The 15,707-nt window shown below is 37.7% G+C and overlaps 1 protein-coding gene across 7 annotated transcripts in view; it reads left to right on the top strand.

Annotated features, from left to right (window-relative positions):
- TCF12 (transcription factor 12) overlaps nt 1-15,707 on the top strand; it is a 160,466-nt gene that overhangs the window by 50,438 nt on the left and 94,321 nt on the right. For all 7 annotated transcript variants that reach the window (XM_064722652.1, XM_064722648.1, XM_064722650.1 and 4 more), the window contains exon 6: nt 4,317-4,419. In XM_064722652.1, the coding sequence (XP_064578722.1) occupies nt 4,317-4,419 (103 nt within the window). The remainder of the gene's footprint in view (nt 1-4,316; nt 4,420-15,707) is intronic.

Here is a 15,707-nt window from a genome sequence, read left to right as displayed (position 1 = left end):
ATTTTGTAAATAGTGTCAGATTTTGAATTGGCTTGGCAGTGTTAGCATTCCTGTGCTTAGAAAGTCCTGGTACAGATAGAGCCTAAATCACTTGGGCAGTTGTGGTACCTTACCCAGAAGAGGTAGGAATGAATGTTACAACTGTGGGATTTTTAAATTGGTGGACTTCATTAATTGGAATGATTAGAGAGCATCACTCTAATCCAGTGAAATCCCTGAAAAACTAAGAAAGTTAGAGCATGCAATGTTGAGAGTGTGTTCACTACTCAGTTAAATTGCAGTATTAATTAGTAGTAGTCTTTAAGCTGCATTTCATCACAGGTATTATGAGTAGACAATACTTTTATTAGTAGATCTATCTGACTTGGTCTTTCTGATCACAAACATTCAGTCAGACTGAGATCCAGGGAGAGGCTTGTGCAAAGTGAACAGTGACAACATTACAAAGCGTTGTAAGGGAACAGGTAACCCCAATTGCACTTTATTTGGGCTGTAGCAGTACAGAAAGAGAAGCTTTGTCTTCCTTTGGCAAACTTACAACTTGCTTTTGTAATAGCTATGTAAGAGGTTGGAACAAGCAAGACAGTTTTGAATTTACAGCTATGTCATCGAATCATATTCAAAATCAGTTTGCTTTCTGCAAGCAGAAAATTGCCCTCAGCTATCTTCAGTCCCTTCAGAACAAAGTGCCTAAAACAGGAAATAAATTTGTCCAGTAACTCCTATTTTGTAGACTTTTTGCCAGTTATTTGCTAAACACCCCAGGTGTGCGCTCTGCTGTATATGAATCCATTGGTAGGTTTGCTGAGGAGGCACAGAGGCAGAAAGGATCACGTGTATTCAGCATGGAATGTTTCTTTGCAGCCTTTCTGTGTTAAATGTGCCCTGCAGGTAACAGGAGGTAGAAATGCTTCAAAGGGCTTTGGAAGCCCACCTGTGGTCCACAGAATGACCTCACCAGCCAGAATAGGTACCATCAAACAGCTCTTCCCAAGAGGGGAGAGGAACTTTTGGCGTGACTCATTAGTTCCTTTTTCTGCTTGCAGTCTGTATCAATCCAGCTATATTTAAGTGAGCTTCACTAGATTAGTCTTCAAAATTGTCAGGAACTGAGATTTCCTGCCTTTCTCAGAAAGGAAGAATGAAATTTGGCAGTATGTATTACTGAGTCCTGCTTAAAACATGGATTTGAAAAGGGGCTCTGATAGAATGTCATGTAAATCCCTCCCTGCCATCTTGTGCTGCTTTTCCATGAGGGATGAGTTCACGTGCCAGCTGATTGTGTCTTCTCTTCATTACTCAGGCACACAAGTGGGGTGTGTCTTAAAAACCACTGTCCTTCCTTGGTGTTCCAGACTTTTTAAGGCTTTCAACTCTGTTCTTCTTAGAGCAATAAGCAGATGTTGTTGATTTGCATTGTATTTGTTAAATACATTGTTTGAGCTTTGATTGTATGACTAGAAGCTTCCAGTAGCTTTTCTGAAGCTATTGGAAGTTTCTAAAGTTTTATCTATGATTGGTTACAACTCCTCCCAGTAGTAGTACTTTGCTGTTTACTCTGTAGGTTAATAATATAGATGCAAGAGCAAGGAATGGTAAGAGGGATGCAATTTTATTTGAAGTACAGCTTAAATGTGAAGAATGCTCTGAAAAAACTCTGTAATTTAAATCACTGTCCTTAGAGCTCTTCTGATTTTTCTTCATTTGCTTTTGTGAATTGCAAAAGTTGTTAAATCAAAACTGCACGTGCTTGTGGTTATTTTGTATTCGTTTAGTGGGGGTGAGTTGTTTGTAGGAATCAGCCCAAGGTTTCTCATCCCAAACAGAGCTCTGTGGCATGAGTTGATAATCCATAACTGAATACTGAGACTGAGTAACTTTTGTCAGGCATGCTGGCCAAGGTAAAACCTCTTTACATTGGTCCACTCTAGCTGAAGGCATAGGTTACAATTTGTACAAGTGTGAATTCTCTAGTGGCAAATAATGAAATGCCTGATATAATTAATTTTAGGAATTGTGTTAAAATCCAAAAAACCCAATTCTGCTTAAGGGGCTTGCATATCCCTTAGTGCATTTTCACCTCTGTATACCAAATGTTTTGTTTTCAGTGGCTTTGGTGTTGTGAAGGATAACCCTGAGTATTTTCCAGGTAGTTGAAGTAGGTGATTTGTCTGGTAGTGTGTAAGTACAACTTGGATGCTATGGTAATTGGTTGCAAGTTCATTCTGGGAAACTGAAAGGGTATGTGAAAAGAACATGATGTCAAGTACTCTTCACAGGAATTTTGATGATAGAAGGAAGAATATTTTGTGTAAACCACCCACCCAGTTCTCCAGTCTCTCTATTTTGTGAGGGGATATTCAGTATTAACATGGGGAGGACCATTAAGAGTCCTGTGCATTAGGTAGGCTGTGTTGCAGTATGTGCAACTGAATATTAAATGAGTCTTACCCATGTTATATTACATTATATATTTCAGTACTTAGTTACTCTGTAAATATAGATGTCTTCAAGATTGCAATTTCTGGGCCTTGTTTGGGCACCACATGCTGAATGTCTGAGATATGGATTTTCTTTTATCACTGATAATATCCTTTATAGTTTCTTTCTTTTAAAAGTAAAGTATTGCTAAACTCTTAGGGAAAAAGTTCTTAAAAAACAACCATGATAAGGAGTAAAAACAGAAATGCAAATACAAAGCTACCTACTTAGGAGGTTTGGTTTTGGTCCTGTATTTGCAAATTTTTGTTCTTTATTCAGCAGATTTAATTTCTTTCTTGTTTCATTTCAGCATAAAAATAAACCACATGTGGTGACCTTAGCTAGGAGCCAGTCCATTTCCTCAGCAGCTGCTGTTCCACGCTGCTTGTCTGACAGACGGGGCTAGGTCACGCTTTCCAGAGGACACCCTTGTGGTCATGAGCAAGTTGTAAATGTCACTAAGATTGTTCCTGGATGCCTATCACAAGTGTACGGGCGATTGTGAGGCAGATGAAGTCAGCCAGAGCTGCAGTGGGGAGCTGGGTGTGGGGAAGGATTGCTGTGCAGCCCAGCAGCAGCAGGAGTGTGCCACGCATCCCTAAGCAGCAGCAGGGCTGTGACAGTCCTTTAGCCCTCACTTAGCAGCCCTTTGGTAGAAGTGACAGCACGCCTGCAAAGATAGGGAGGCCTGTTTCAGCCCCATTAATGCTGGCTCCAATGTGAGCCTGCGGTCTGGAGAAATGATAAATGTTCAGTGATTGATGATTTTATAGTCCCAGGGCACTTGCGATGGTTTCTGGTAGCTGTGAACAATTTTCCCTCCTCTCTTAATTAGGCCTCAGCTTTAGGTTTCTGAACGAGAAGTGACTAAGTGTGAATTGTAAGATAAGGTTTACACAATATTTTTCAAAACTTTGGTCACAAAGGAAGTACAGTTTTGAGTGCCAGGTCTTTCATGTTTTCTAGAGAATAAGTGATTCAGCGTGCATTTGGTAAGTCTGAAGGGCAAATGGCATATTCATACCTTTATATGGAAAAGCTGAGGGGATTTCAAAATGTCTTGAGGAGAGCTTTACGTAACTGGGTTAATTAAAGAATATATACATCCAAGGACTTCTTTGTTTTCCATCTCCTCTGCATTTGGTGTCAGCTTTCAGTAAGCCAGTACTTCCTGACTGTATAAGGGGTGCTCCAAGCCTGGTAAGCTGCCTGTGCTGATGGCAGAAAAATGTAAAAAAGTGTTTCAGTGTTTGCTTGCAAATTGGGTGACAAAGTTGTTAATTTAATCACTATATGGAAGTAAACCTTTTGTCAGTGAGCTATGCTGGTTAGTAATGTGATATTGTCAAAATGCCTATTAATCTGTACCATTGAATGCAGACTGCAAGAAGAAATGGAATTTGTTCTTCTCATCTGCACCAACATTTTCTCTTACATTAGTGACTCCTCCTGAACTTTCTACTGACTTTTATTAATGCAAGCAAGAAAGCTTAAGAAAAAAAAAAGTTGCAAGTTCTTCAGACTAATTTTACTCTCTGTGGTTAGTGACTTTTAGCACTAAGAGGATTCAAATATCAAAATATCTCTGTATTATTCAATTTTTAGAAATCTTGTCCATGAGGACACAGCTTATTAAGAAACTATGTGGTTTCTTTTTGATGGGGAGAAAGTAATATGTGGGCAGAGAGTAATTTCTGTGAGATAGACCTGAAAGCCAACTTTTGTGATTAATGACCAATTGTGACTCTGCACATTTAATTAGGAAAGTGTCATTACACTCAATTAGCAGGGCTGCCAAATAATCTGTTTAATACTCTGGTCTTTTTTTTCTCTAGGGTTTTGCAGACAGTCCTCATTACAGTGATCACTTGAATGACAGTCGATTAGGGCCTCATGAAGGATTGTCCCCGACACCTTTCATGAACTCAAATCTGATGGGTAAGTAGGTAATTCTTTACGAGTATCCCCTCAAAGCCTCTTTGGTCAGAAAGAGACATTTTTCATTCCCTTGTCTAGGCCTGACATGTCAAGCATCTGGAAGTTGCTCTGTTTCTCATAGCAACACTGACTTTCCTATTCAAATCTTTTTATGTTGGGTGAGTTCCTCAGAAAGGCCATTATCCAGGACTTTTTAGAAGAAGGAAATACTAAGATTTTCTTAAGTTGATCTAGAAAGCTGATATATTTTGATTTGATGTAAATTCTAAATTATTTTATTATTTTAAAGGTTTATTTTTCCTTAATTTTGTTTGAGAAGATATTTATACCAATTTTTTATTTGTGCATTTAAAGGTTTTTTTTCTAACATTGAATTACTGAACCACCTACCGATTTACTGTGGGCTTCCCCTCAGGTGATAATGTGAGGGCTTGCTTCTTATTTTTAAATTTCTAATTTCTTTGATATTTGTTGTATTAGAAACTGTCACTTCTAAGAAATAGATGGGAACTCCTGTTTCCAGACTTGTTTAACATTTTCTGTATTTGAAACTAAAAAAAGCAAGCAAATGGTGTATTGAAACTTTTTTTCATTGCCTACACTTACTTGAAATGTGCTAATGTGTTGATGGCAGTGGTTGAAAAATCTCCTTTTGTGTGTCCAGTTCGGAACATAAAACTCCTGATTTCAAAATATTTAATTTGGCGACGCGTGGTCTTGGGACCATTTTTGTTTTGAATCTTAGATTTCAGGATGACTCTGAATATTTGTTCTGAATTTCTACATTTCACATTGTTTCACTTCTATATTCCCCATCTTGTAGACATGACCTATTTTGTGATCTCAGTATTGTCCTTTTAAGACATAGCCATGGTAATCTAAGTGGATTACCTAAATCCAAATCCTGGTGGTCTGCAATTTCTTTTGGAAATCTTTCTACTTTGCTCAGTCTTTGTTTACTACTTTAATTTTCTCTGAAACAGAGACAGACAAAGCTCAGTTATTGCTGAAAACAATTTTTTGTTTAAACAAAGAATTTTGTTTAAACTTCATATATAAAGTTGAAAACAGGCAATTTTAAAATGCCCATTTCTGTAGACTTTGATTAGAGAGAGGGCTTGTCAATTGGTCAATGACACTTCTATCTGAAGACAGCAAAGCTAAAATGTAGCAGTTATCAAGATAAAGCAAAGTAGACTTTCCTTGAATACTCTTTCAAACATGTTGTCTTCTTTCTTTTTTAGCAGAAAGCAAAAAAGACAAGTTACTTCAATTGCTTTTCCAGTATTTTGATCAGTAGCATGTGTGGAATGTCTCTAGGCATTGTAGCTGATACTGATTTTATTTTACAAAAATATATATAGCAAAGCTTGATTTCTTTTTTAATTTGTGTTACCAAAGGCAAATTAATTGTTCATGTTATTAATTTAAGCCATTCAATTTCTAAACAATATGTGCCTTTAAATATATGAAAAAAAAATTGGTGCAACTATATCTTCTTGGCTTTTCATTTTTATTGAACAGATGATTCTGTTAGACATAATAGAATTACATCATTAATACAGGTTTGAGAAGAAGCCTCCATTTAGATGGTTTTGTGGAGAGGATTAACAAATAGCAAGATATGTATGTGTCAGTCACCCAAAGCTGCTGAGAACTGAAATAGTTTTGTAAAGCTTTGTGGCTAAGATTTTAGGGATTTTATTTTCTTGGAGTAAGAGTATTTAATTTCCTTCTGTATGCAGTCAAGAATTATAGAAAGCTTTGTGTATGCATCTCTAAGATATGTTCGCATCAAAATTCTCAAAGTATGCCTTTAAAAGTATTTCACTTGTGGTATTTGGCTTGTCATAACAAAAAATTATGTTACTGTGTTGAGTGCAGCTTTGTTTATTACAACTTCACGTCATTCATTTTTGCATTTTATTTTAATTGATGGTGAAAGTTTGGAGAGAGGAATGATAAAAGTTACATGAAAACATAGAGTACTACTTTTCTGTGTGGTGCTATCTGTGTTTATAGTTTCTTTATCAATTATTGAAAAGAAAAATGATAATTCTTCTGAAGTTTTTTTAGACAAAAAGATGTCATACAGTTTTTTAATATTAAATTGTGGACATGTTCCCATGAACAGAATGAACACATTTATTTTATTAGCTAATGTAGACATATGATATTTAAGGCACTGGTTCATTATTTTGTGATCTTTGCAGTTTAAAAGGAGATGGAGGGAGGCTAAGAAGAGGAACTTGATGAGCTTATAGGAAATATCTCACTAGCTTAGAGCAGTGATTGAGCATCTGGGGTTCCACAACCAAGATCTAAGAAATACCTCCCTTCCCAAAATTTTATCACAACTGAAATACATTTCTGAAATAGTTAAAAACTATTAAAAAGGAAGAAGAGAGAGTGACAACATATTTCACCATTGCTGTCAACACTTAAGAGTACCATTAAAAGAAAGAATTGTGTGTCAAGGGGATGTTGTTGTTTTGTGTATTATGTTCAGCCGTAAGCATATTTGCCTGAAGAGATAGTGGATTATAAAGTGCCACTGTCTTTCATGATGGAGCTCTCAAACATTTTAATGATCTTGTACATTGCAAAAGAGAGAAATTTTGTCTAACAAGAGTTGATAATGATTCAATAATGAACAATTTACCACAGAAAGATGCATTTCCATATTCATTTAGATATTTTTTGAAGTGTTTTGCAGAGGAAGTAAAGCTATTATGCTGGATTGGTTAGTGTTCTTCACTAATGAATTCCAGAATTATCGTGTTGATTTGGTAGTTTAAAAAAAGAAGGGCAGTTACTTGTATTTTGAGTAAAACCACTGAATCCTCTTGGGACCAGCATAGTCTGTTGGTATCCATAGAGATATGTAGAAAATCAGGCAAAGATATATTGGTGGTATTGTAGCTCCATTTAGACTTGATAATCTTTGCTTATTCAACACTTCTCTTTTAATTACATTCTAGAAAACTATTCACAAGGATATGAGATTCTTTTCTCTGTAATTATGCTGCCTTTTAGTACTCTGCACTTGCAAGGAGGGGTCAGTTTTTGCCAGGACCCTTCAAGCATGTGGTATTGTATCGTCTGTTGTACTGTTCCCTGGACTTTATTCTCCTCAGCTTTTTTACTACTACTTACTGGGAAGAAAGAAAGCAGATTATTCTTGAATATAGCTTAAAGGGGTTTTTGTTGGTCTGTCCTGAAAATTTGAAGTGGGTGAATTACTTTCTTTTGTGTGCCTGTCGTTCCACAAGAGCTAGAAAGGATAACAGGCAAACTTTTGTGCTCCACGTTTGTCATCTGTGTACTGCACAGTTCCACAAGGTTGTATATGACATAAAGTCATTAAAAAATTGAGTCAATAGTGAGTGAAAAAACAGTGGTTGAATGTCAGCTTGCCATGTTGAAATCAGTCCCTTGAAGTAGGAATAGAGATTATTCTTCCAAGTGTTCTTTCTAATCTATTTCCTTGTTTTCTCATTATTTCTTTAACAAGTTCCTTTAAAGTTTAATTGGGTTACATTTTAGGTGTTTCTGTTACATCTAGGTGTTTCTAAGCTAACAGCAGGGTTTGAAGAACTGTCAATGAAATCAGAGATTCTGAATGTACAAAATCAGAGGATTTTAGATTGGCTGCCTCATTTACTCACTGACTCCAATAGATTAGCTGCAGGTTGCAGTTAGTAGTTTAGTTCATACCATCTGGTGATTTTGTAACTCTCACCTCTGTTAGCAACCTCGTGCCTTTGCTTCTCTTCTAACAAGTTTCTCCTGGGTAATGCTGTGGTGCATTCTTATGGCCAGCATTAAGAGATGGAAGGACTGACCATGCAGAGAAATCAAGACACAACAAGGTGGGAGTAGAAACTGGTTACAATAATTAGAGCTATAAATTATTTTGATTTTTAATAAAAATATAGCTTCTTTTACTGTTGATAATGTGAATGTAAAGGGTAAGTCTGATTCTTCCCATGTTTAAAATAAATAGGTGAAAGAAGCAAAGGTAGTGCTGGCAAAGGAAAGTAGAGCAATACGTGCTGGGGTTTTTGCAGTGTAACATCTTTCCTGTTGGCTGTACTTGATGCACTTGGGCCACTTGGGTGGTTTGTCATCAGGCATCACAAAACAGCATTTCTGAGTAGATTACATTTACACACACCATGAATTTTACCTTATGTTAGTGTTTACCAGTCCTGTTCCAGAGTAGCAAGGGTAGAAACTATTGGGTGAAGGGTGGCAGGAGCAGAGAGGTGCTTCATAGGTGGAAGCCAAATTTTAAGAATTTGAAAAGCTAGTCTTTGGGTTACTGTGAAACTCACAGTGGATTTTGTGCATTAATAACATGAATGAGAGATCAATATCTGGATTGGGATGCCTCCTGGTTTTAGAGTTACTATTAATTTAATTGACTTGGTTGTGCAGGTTTCTAAGAATGCCAGGGCTTCTGCCAGTGCATCTTTCAAACTGAAATTACTGCCTTAATTTTTATTGTAAAATTTATTATTTTGTTTGTAATTTAAGCCCTCTAGTTGGTTTGTATAGAGTAGTGGGCTTTTTAAACCTTAATTTTTATTGTAAAATTTATTATTTGGTTTGTAATTTAAGCCCTCTAGTTGGTTTGTATAGAGTAGTGGGTTTTTTAAAGTTGAACATTGGAGGGACATTTTGTGAAGCAACATGGTAAATAGCTGAAGCCTCTGTAAACCTTGCAGTACTGATACAGTTCTTGAACAGCTGATGTAAGCCTTTAAAACCATAATTTGTGAAAGGTTATTCTCAGTAAAAGGAGAGGCTTTTGAACTTTAAAATAGAATTAAAAGAAGATGTACATCTGAATTGGTACTCAGTTAAGAATCTAACTAATCTTCAGGGAAATTGCTAGTTCTATCCTCAGTAACCCTTCAATAAAAGAATTTTGAAATTGAAGAGAGACATCTTGTTATCAAATGACTTTATAATGGTGAAGGCAATACTAGCAAACCAGCAAGGGTAAATAGTTATTAAAATGGCACACATTAAGAATGATGCCATTATAATTTTTGCTAGGAATCTTGTCTTAATTACCTTTTAGGAAGGGAGAGGGCAGATGCAAGCAGGGAGTTGGCAGACTCTCTATTTGTCCAAAATAATAGTTAGATTTCCTTGAATTGCTTTCTATAGTCATTAATATTTCAACACAGGGAAAAAAAAATGGGCATTACAGTGGAAATTATCTCCAGAGATATGAGTAATAGCAAGATTGATCTAAAATAATTTATATGCAGTTACATTGTTATTAATTTGGAGAATGGTGGGGACAGAGTATTTTCTATCCTTTGGAGAATTCATTAGGAAGAAAGAGGAAAATGTTAAAAGAAGAAAATGACAAAACAGTGACATAACAAAGATTATGACAAGTCTTTAGTCCATCTCATTTTACAGGGGCAGTAAGTTGAGAGAAAATTGTAAAAGGATACCTGATAAGCTTCACATTCTGCATAGTTATCTGTCAAATATTAGTGAGTTTAGAAAAGCTTTCCCTAGTAAAAAACCCATGAGTATAAGATCATTCACAGTTCCAATAAATACTTAGAGGTGTTGGTACTGAGTCCACCACAAGGCATAGGCTGAGCTTCCCATGCTGAAAAAGTTCCTTAACATTCACTTTACGTGACTGTATTGTGCAGTTGCACAGTATTATGTTTGTGTATTATTGAATCACTTATTGTTTTGGTTATTAAAGCTAAAAATACCAGGATCTGGCTCACCTCACCCAGGATGTAATACATCATGGCTGCTTTTCCCAAAGTAAGGGTTGCTGTTGCTTCACCCCAGTAATGCTTCTTGTCTTCTTGCTTCTGATGGGCTTATGTTCTTTTAATAATTAGCATTTTTCAAATCATTGTACATAATGAATATGACAAATGAAAGATTCCTGTTTAAGCTCCCTCCTAAGATTGTTTCTTTTCCTTTTGGGGTATGTCAGTCTGTTGAATTGATGCTGGTTTTATATGGTATCGATTGGCTGAAAGCCTATTGTGACTTCCCCATAGTATTTTGGGTTTTAGAATGAAATTTCAAACCAAGAGTAACATTTGAAGTTAAACTTCATTTATTTCTTCCTCTCTTCCAGATAATTATTTGAATAATTTACTTCACATATGAATATATAAAACCACCATAAGTAAATGGAGGTTCCTTTTTGTTTGTTTGTTTGTTCCTGTTTTGAATGCAGGCAGTCCTTTTGTTGAGGACTGTTTGTGCTGTGTCTGGCTGTGTCCCAGCTCTGGCACGGTGTGTTGGGCAGAGGCAGCTCTCAGGCCTGGGCTGACACCCTGGTTACTGCCAGCACACAGCCGCTGCTCTGTGGGCTGAAGCTTTCTAGAGTTGCAGTGTTTTCTATCTGTTCATACACTTTCAGATTTATCTCTTTTTTTTCCCCAGGTATTACATTAAATAAATTCCACTCACACCAAAGAATTGCTCTCATCTGCTCTTAATTTTCCTTTTGTGAAAGCTAATGGGTTTCTGGGAAATTAAATTACACAGTCATTTAGTGAAAGTGCTAAGTGCAGGGCATTTTTACCCTTGGGTTTTTGCTCACAAGAGCGTGTGTTAAGCTTAGTTTTCCCTTCTGTTTACAGTAATATTTCAATCAAATCTCTTTCTTAACGTTTCTTTACCTTGGGTAACACACGGAGGCTTCCTCCACCCGCGGCGGGGGCTCGTGTCCTTCGTGCCGTTCCGGGAGCAGGTGTCTGCCTGTGCTCCCTGCCCTGGAGACTTTGATCTCTCTCCTGGACAGCAGCTGTGGCACAGGGGGGGCCCTGGCAGCGCTCCTCAGGTGCTGCTCAGGTGTGGCAGTGCCAGGTAGGTGCGTGGGCACAGCTGCCTGCCCTGGGCAGCTGCGGGCGCAGGGAGGGTGAGCGGGGCTGAGCAGGTGTGTGCTGGGCAGCCTCCCCCCTCCCTGCTGGCTGCAGCAGTGCTCGAGTGTTCAGGCACTTCATCCTTAACCATTCCTGAGCATTGTGCACCTTTAGATGATTTTTGTATCTCTGGATCAGTGTAGGAGTTGTTAGCAGGCTTAGTCTGTAGTGCTGTGGTTCAAGGAAGAACCAGAAAGGTTTGCTTTCTGTCAAGTAAGCAAGCGAATAAATTTGTTCTCGAAAACCCATCAAGCTGTATGATTACACATTGTGCTAGGAAGAGGTGATGATTCCTTTGAAAACCCATCAAGCTGTACGATTACACACTGTGCTAGGAAGAGGTGATGGTTCCTTTTCACTGGGTACTTCCAGTGCCACGGGTGTCTTACAACCCACTTGCAGCTCTGCTGGTCTGTGGGCAGTGGTGGTGCTTGCACTGTGCACTGATGGGAGAAAACAAAGGGACCTGGTGCTAATTGTGTTGGAAGAAGATGAAATGTTGCCTTCTTCAAAATGGTCTCACACTTGAACCCAGATTTTTTGTCATATGAAGTATTTTTGAATTGCCCGTCTGGGAATAAATATGCAAAGTCTGTGGCTTTTACATTTTGAAATATTTTAGTTCTGATAAAATTTGTTCTGCCAAGCTTGGGTTTTAGTTAATGCAGTCTGATACATTTGAGTGTTGATTTATTCACAGTGTACTCTGCCTCTGAAAAGGGGAATAAATAGTAATCTGATGAAATTTTTAAGTCTTGTATTTCCTCTTTGTTATAACATGTCAGTTTAGCTGCTGCAGGGTATGTTTATCTGTTACAAGGCTCATCAGTGCATGAAATGCTGAAAGGGCATATTTCTCTCCTGTGGTTCCTGCCATCCCTGGGCACTTGTAGATGTGTTCCAGTGGATGGGATCAGCTGGGTGAAGCTGTAGGATTTTAAATTTGAGTCTGTCTGAAGGCGCCAAGCTCCCTTCTAGGGAGGAGGGGGTGATTTTTTCCCATACTGGTGATGTAACTTCCCCATGAGGCAGTTGCTTAGGGATCTACATAATACCTATTATCCTGTTCAAATAGGAAGCTGTAGAAAGCTCACTGGTGATTAAAAGATAATTTTGTAATTTTTCATGGCTTGTCTTTGTTTTGTAATAAAGATGTTTGCTTATCGCCAGGTGCATAAAAATCATTTACTTAATCTCTATTTCATTCCATTAATTTTTTTTTCATTCTTGCATGCGTGTAGCTGTAGCCTGTGAGTTGCTAGCAGTCCAGTTTTTAATAAATACAGCAGCCTGTACCCAGTGATTAAATTCTGAACTGATCAACCAAAGTGTTCTAACTAGGCTGCTCGTGCCAAAACAAGTGGCTTTTGTGATTTGGGGCATTATAGTATTTGCATTAATATGATTTGAAGTTCTAATAGTTTTCTTTAGAGATTGGGTTTTAGTGAGTCAAATGTTTGTTGCTGCTGGAAAACTGACTTTGTTTAGATAACAGACATCTTGGAGGGGAAAACAAGCCAGATGAAAACAAAAGATGCAGTTTTATTTTTAAGGTGCTTGGGGCTGTTGGACTTGTAATGCTGTGATTTTTATGAGTTGCCCGAGCAGCTGCTGCATTTTCCATAGACCTGTTAGATGCTGTAGGTGTGCAGTGCTGCAGCTACATAATAGATGAATGGAACAAGTACCATCAAAAGAAAAGAAAAATATTAAATTTGATTTTGGCGATAATGTCTGGACACTTTCACTTCAACCTAATATTGCACCAAAGTTTTGTTTCAGAAAAGTGGATGAGAAATTTTCACATAACAGAAATGTGCAAATACCAGAGGAACAGCAACTCATTCTGTTAAGAGATGGTTATAACTTGCTTTATTTGCGAGGCTTTCTTGGTTGCTGGCTTTTAATGTTTTTCCTGGAAGCTGTCAGCGCTGCAGCTTTCACACAGGTGTGCAGCTCCTGGCACTCTGACACGTGTGTGTAAATGCGGTCAGATGAAAATTCTGCAGTTATTTCCTTGGCATCCCCGTGGAGGGACACTTGGAGAAATTGTGTGTGTGGCAGCTTCACCAGGATGGCATTTGGTGGAAGGAAGGTGCTGCTTGGTTGGGGTTTTTTAGAGGGTGCTCACACGGGTCCTCCATCTGAAGATGAAATATGAGGGAGAGTTGATGCATTATTTTATGTGATGATGTGTTACGTACACAATTAAAGAAACTCACACTATTTGGGTTTGCTGTTACTGATTCTTTTAAAGAAAGCAGTAACCATAAATTAAGAGATAAAATAAAAAAGGAAGAAGCACAGTGGATACTGTTGAGATGAGTTGACTGATTTACACGTTTTTTGTAGAACTGGCAAAGACTGGCCGTGATTCCCTACTACGGAACCAAAGGCAATAAAATATGTAATGTGTAAATTCAAATTGGAATTGTACTGACCATGGGCAAAACTAGTGCTATGGTCACAATAACTGCAGTGAAATTTTAATTTCCTTTCCACTGTAACAGGGACCTCTAAAACAATCCTGGCCTTTTGGATCTGTGCAATACAAATGAGGCATCGTGCAATATCTTCCTCTTATACAGTGGGACATAGAAAGCAGAAGTCCTGAGAGTGATGTGTGACTTGTTAACAGTCTTGTAAGCTGCAAGGCTGATCCCTGGGGTTGGTGTTGAATACCTAAGTGCATGAGTGTATCATAAATAACTTCTATCATGTTTAAAAAATGTTCTGCAGTGGTAGGAAGGAGTGTACGTGTGTGCTCTTTATCAGGATACTGCAGTTTTAAGTATGTTTGCTCCCTGGTAGGAACAAAGAGAAGTTTGTTGTACTATTTTGACGTGATAAATAACACTTCTGTTTCTGATGGAATTAATTTCTTTCCTATTACATCATTTATTTATTTCACATATTGCTGGTCCATTACAAACTGTAATCTCAGATTTTATTTATTTATATATTTGTTTGAATCCTTGAGGTACTTCCCAGCTTAAACTGATTGATCTGCTAGAATCAAGATTTACAAAAATAAACTCCTTACAGAACTGTATTTCTTAAATTATGCCTTACCTGTCTTAAAAGTTGCATTGCATTATTAAATACTGTAGGGAATTTTGTGATCATGTAATTCTAACTTCAAAGGAGTTTTCAGAAGCTCCTATGTGAGCTATACTATAGAAAATATTTGCACACCTTAATATTCTACTGATCAGTCAAAAAATGAGAACTTCTCCCCCAGATTTGTAAGTCCTTTTCATTGTAATTTTAGAGGAGATTTCATTTCCGTAAGGATGTGCTTTATTATTATACAGCTTCAAGTTTGAAAGGTACTGGAATCAGTACAGATATGCTAGATCAGAATCTGAGGATATGCTAGATCAGAATCTGAGCTGTTGCTTATTTTCCAGGATGCAGTTTTTGCTTTATATTTAGACAAATATCATCCTTTCACCTGGCATGAATTAGATCTTTTTTCTCAATGATAGGTGAGGTGATTTTTTTTTCAGCAGTGCTGTGTTCTGTGGTGAAAGATTGGCCAATATATTTCACCATCACTGAAAAAAATTTCTTTACATCTTCAGGGATTGATATTTTTAAGATTAATTTCACTAGCATTAGTAGCATTCAAGAATTATTTTAGATATAACAAAGCTGAGAAATCCACATGGCTTTTTGTGTATGTGTGAGTGTGTCTGCTTTGCTGGGGACTTGGCAGGGTGAGCTGTGGGAGCACGGCCTGAAGTCCCTGGTTCATGCAATGCTCTGTTTGCCTTGCACCCCTACGTTGTTCTGCCCAGCATAGTGGGGGCTCGAGGGTTGTTTTGTTTTGTTTGATTACAGAGTGCTGGGAGGAGGAGCGATGATTGCCTTGTCTTTCTGAGGCTTGGCTGCATTTTTAAAATTTTTTTGTTCACTGCTTTTATTCATCAGTGACAATTTATAAACAGTGCATGTTTCACAATGATTTCAGCCTTGAGTGCCAAACAACTGTATGATTTTGTTCCTTTGTTTGACAGCTATCTGGCACTCAGCCCTGGGCACAATTATAACAAATAGTTTTGTCCAGTATACTTGTATGTTCTTTATTTCAATTACATTTTTGCTATTACATTAGAAATGGATCTTCCTGGAAATGTGGTTCAAAAGGCACATGGTAAAAAACCCAATCCAAACCCTTTTAAAATCGGGTAAAGGAATTGAGTATAAATTTGTTCCGTCAGTATTTTGGAATTGAGGGGAGGAGGGGGCAGCAGGGTAAACAAAGAGAGGCCAGTAGAAAAATACTGCTGGGTTTAGTTGGTTCAGTTTCACAGTTACAAACTCTGAAAAAGAATATAGTTTGTTGGCAGGGGGAAAAAGGCC

The sequence above is a fragment of the Zonotrichia leucophrys genome, chromosome 10 (genome assembly GCF_028769735.1).
Source record: "Zonotrichia leucophrys gambelii isolate GWCS_2022_RI chromosome 10, RI_Zleu_2.0, whole genome shotgun sequence".
NCBI lineage: Eukaryota > Metazoa > Chordata > Aves > Passeriformes > Passerellidae > Zonotrichia > Zonotrichia leucophrys.
Note: the sequence above shows the minus strand (reverse complement) of the source record. Positions and strands in the feature narration are given on the sequence as shown.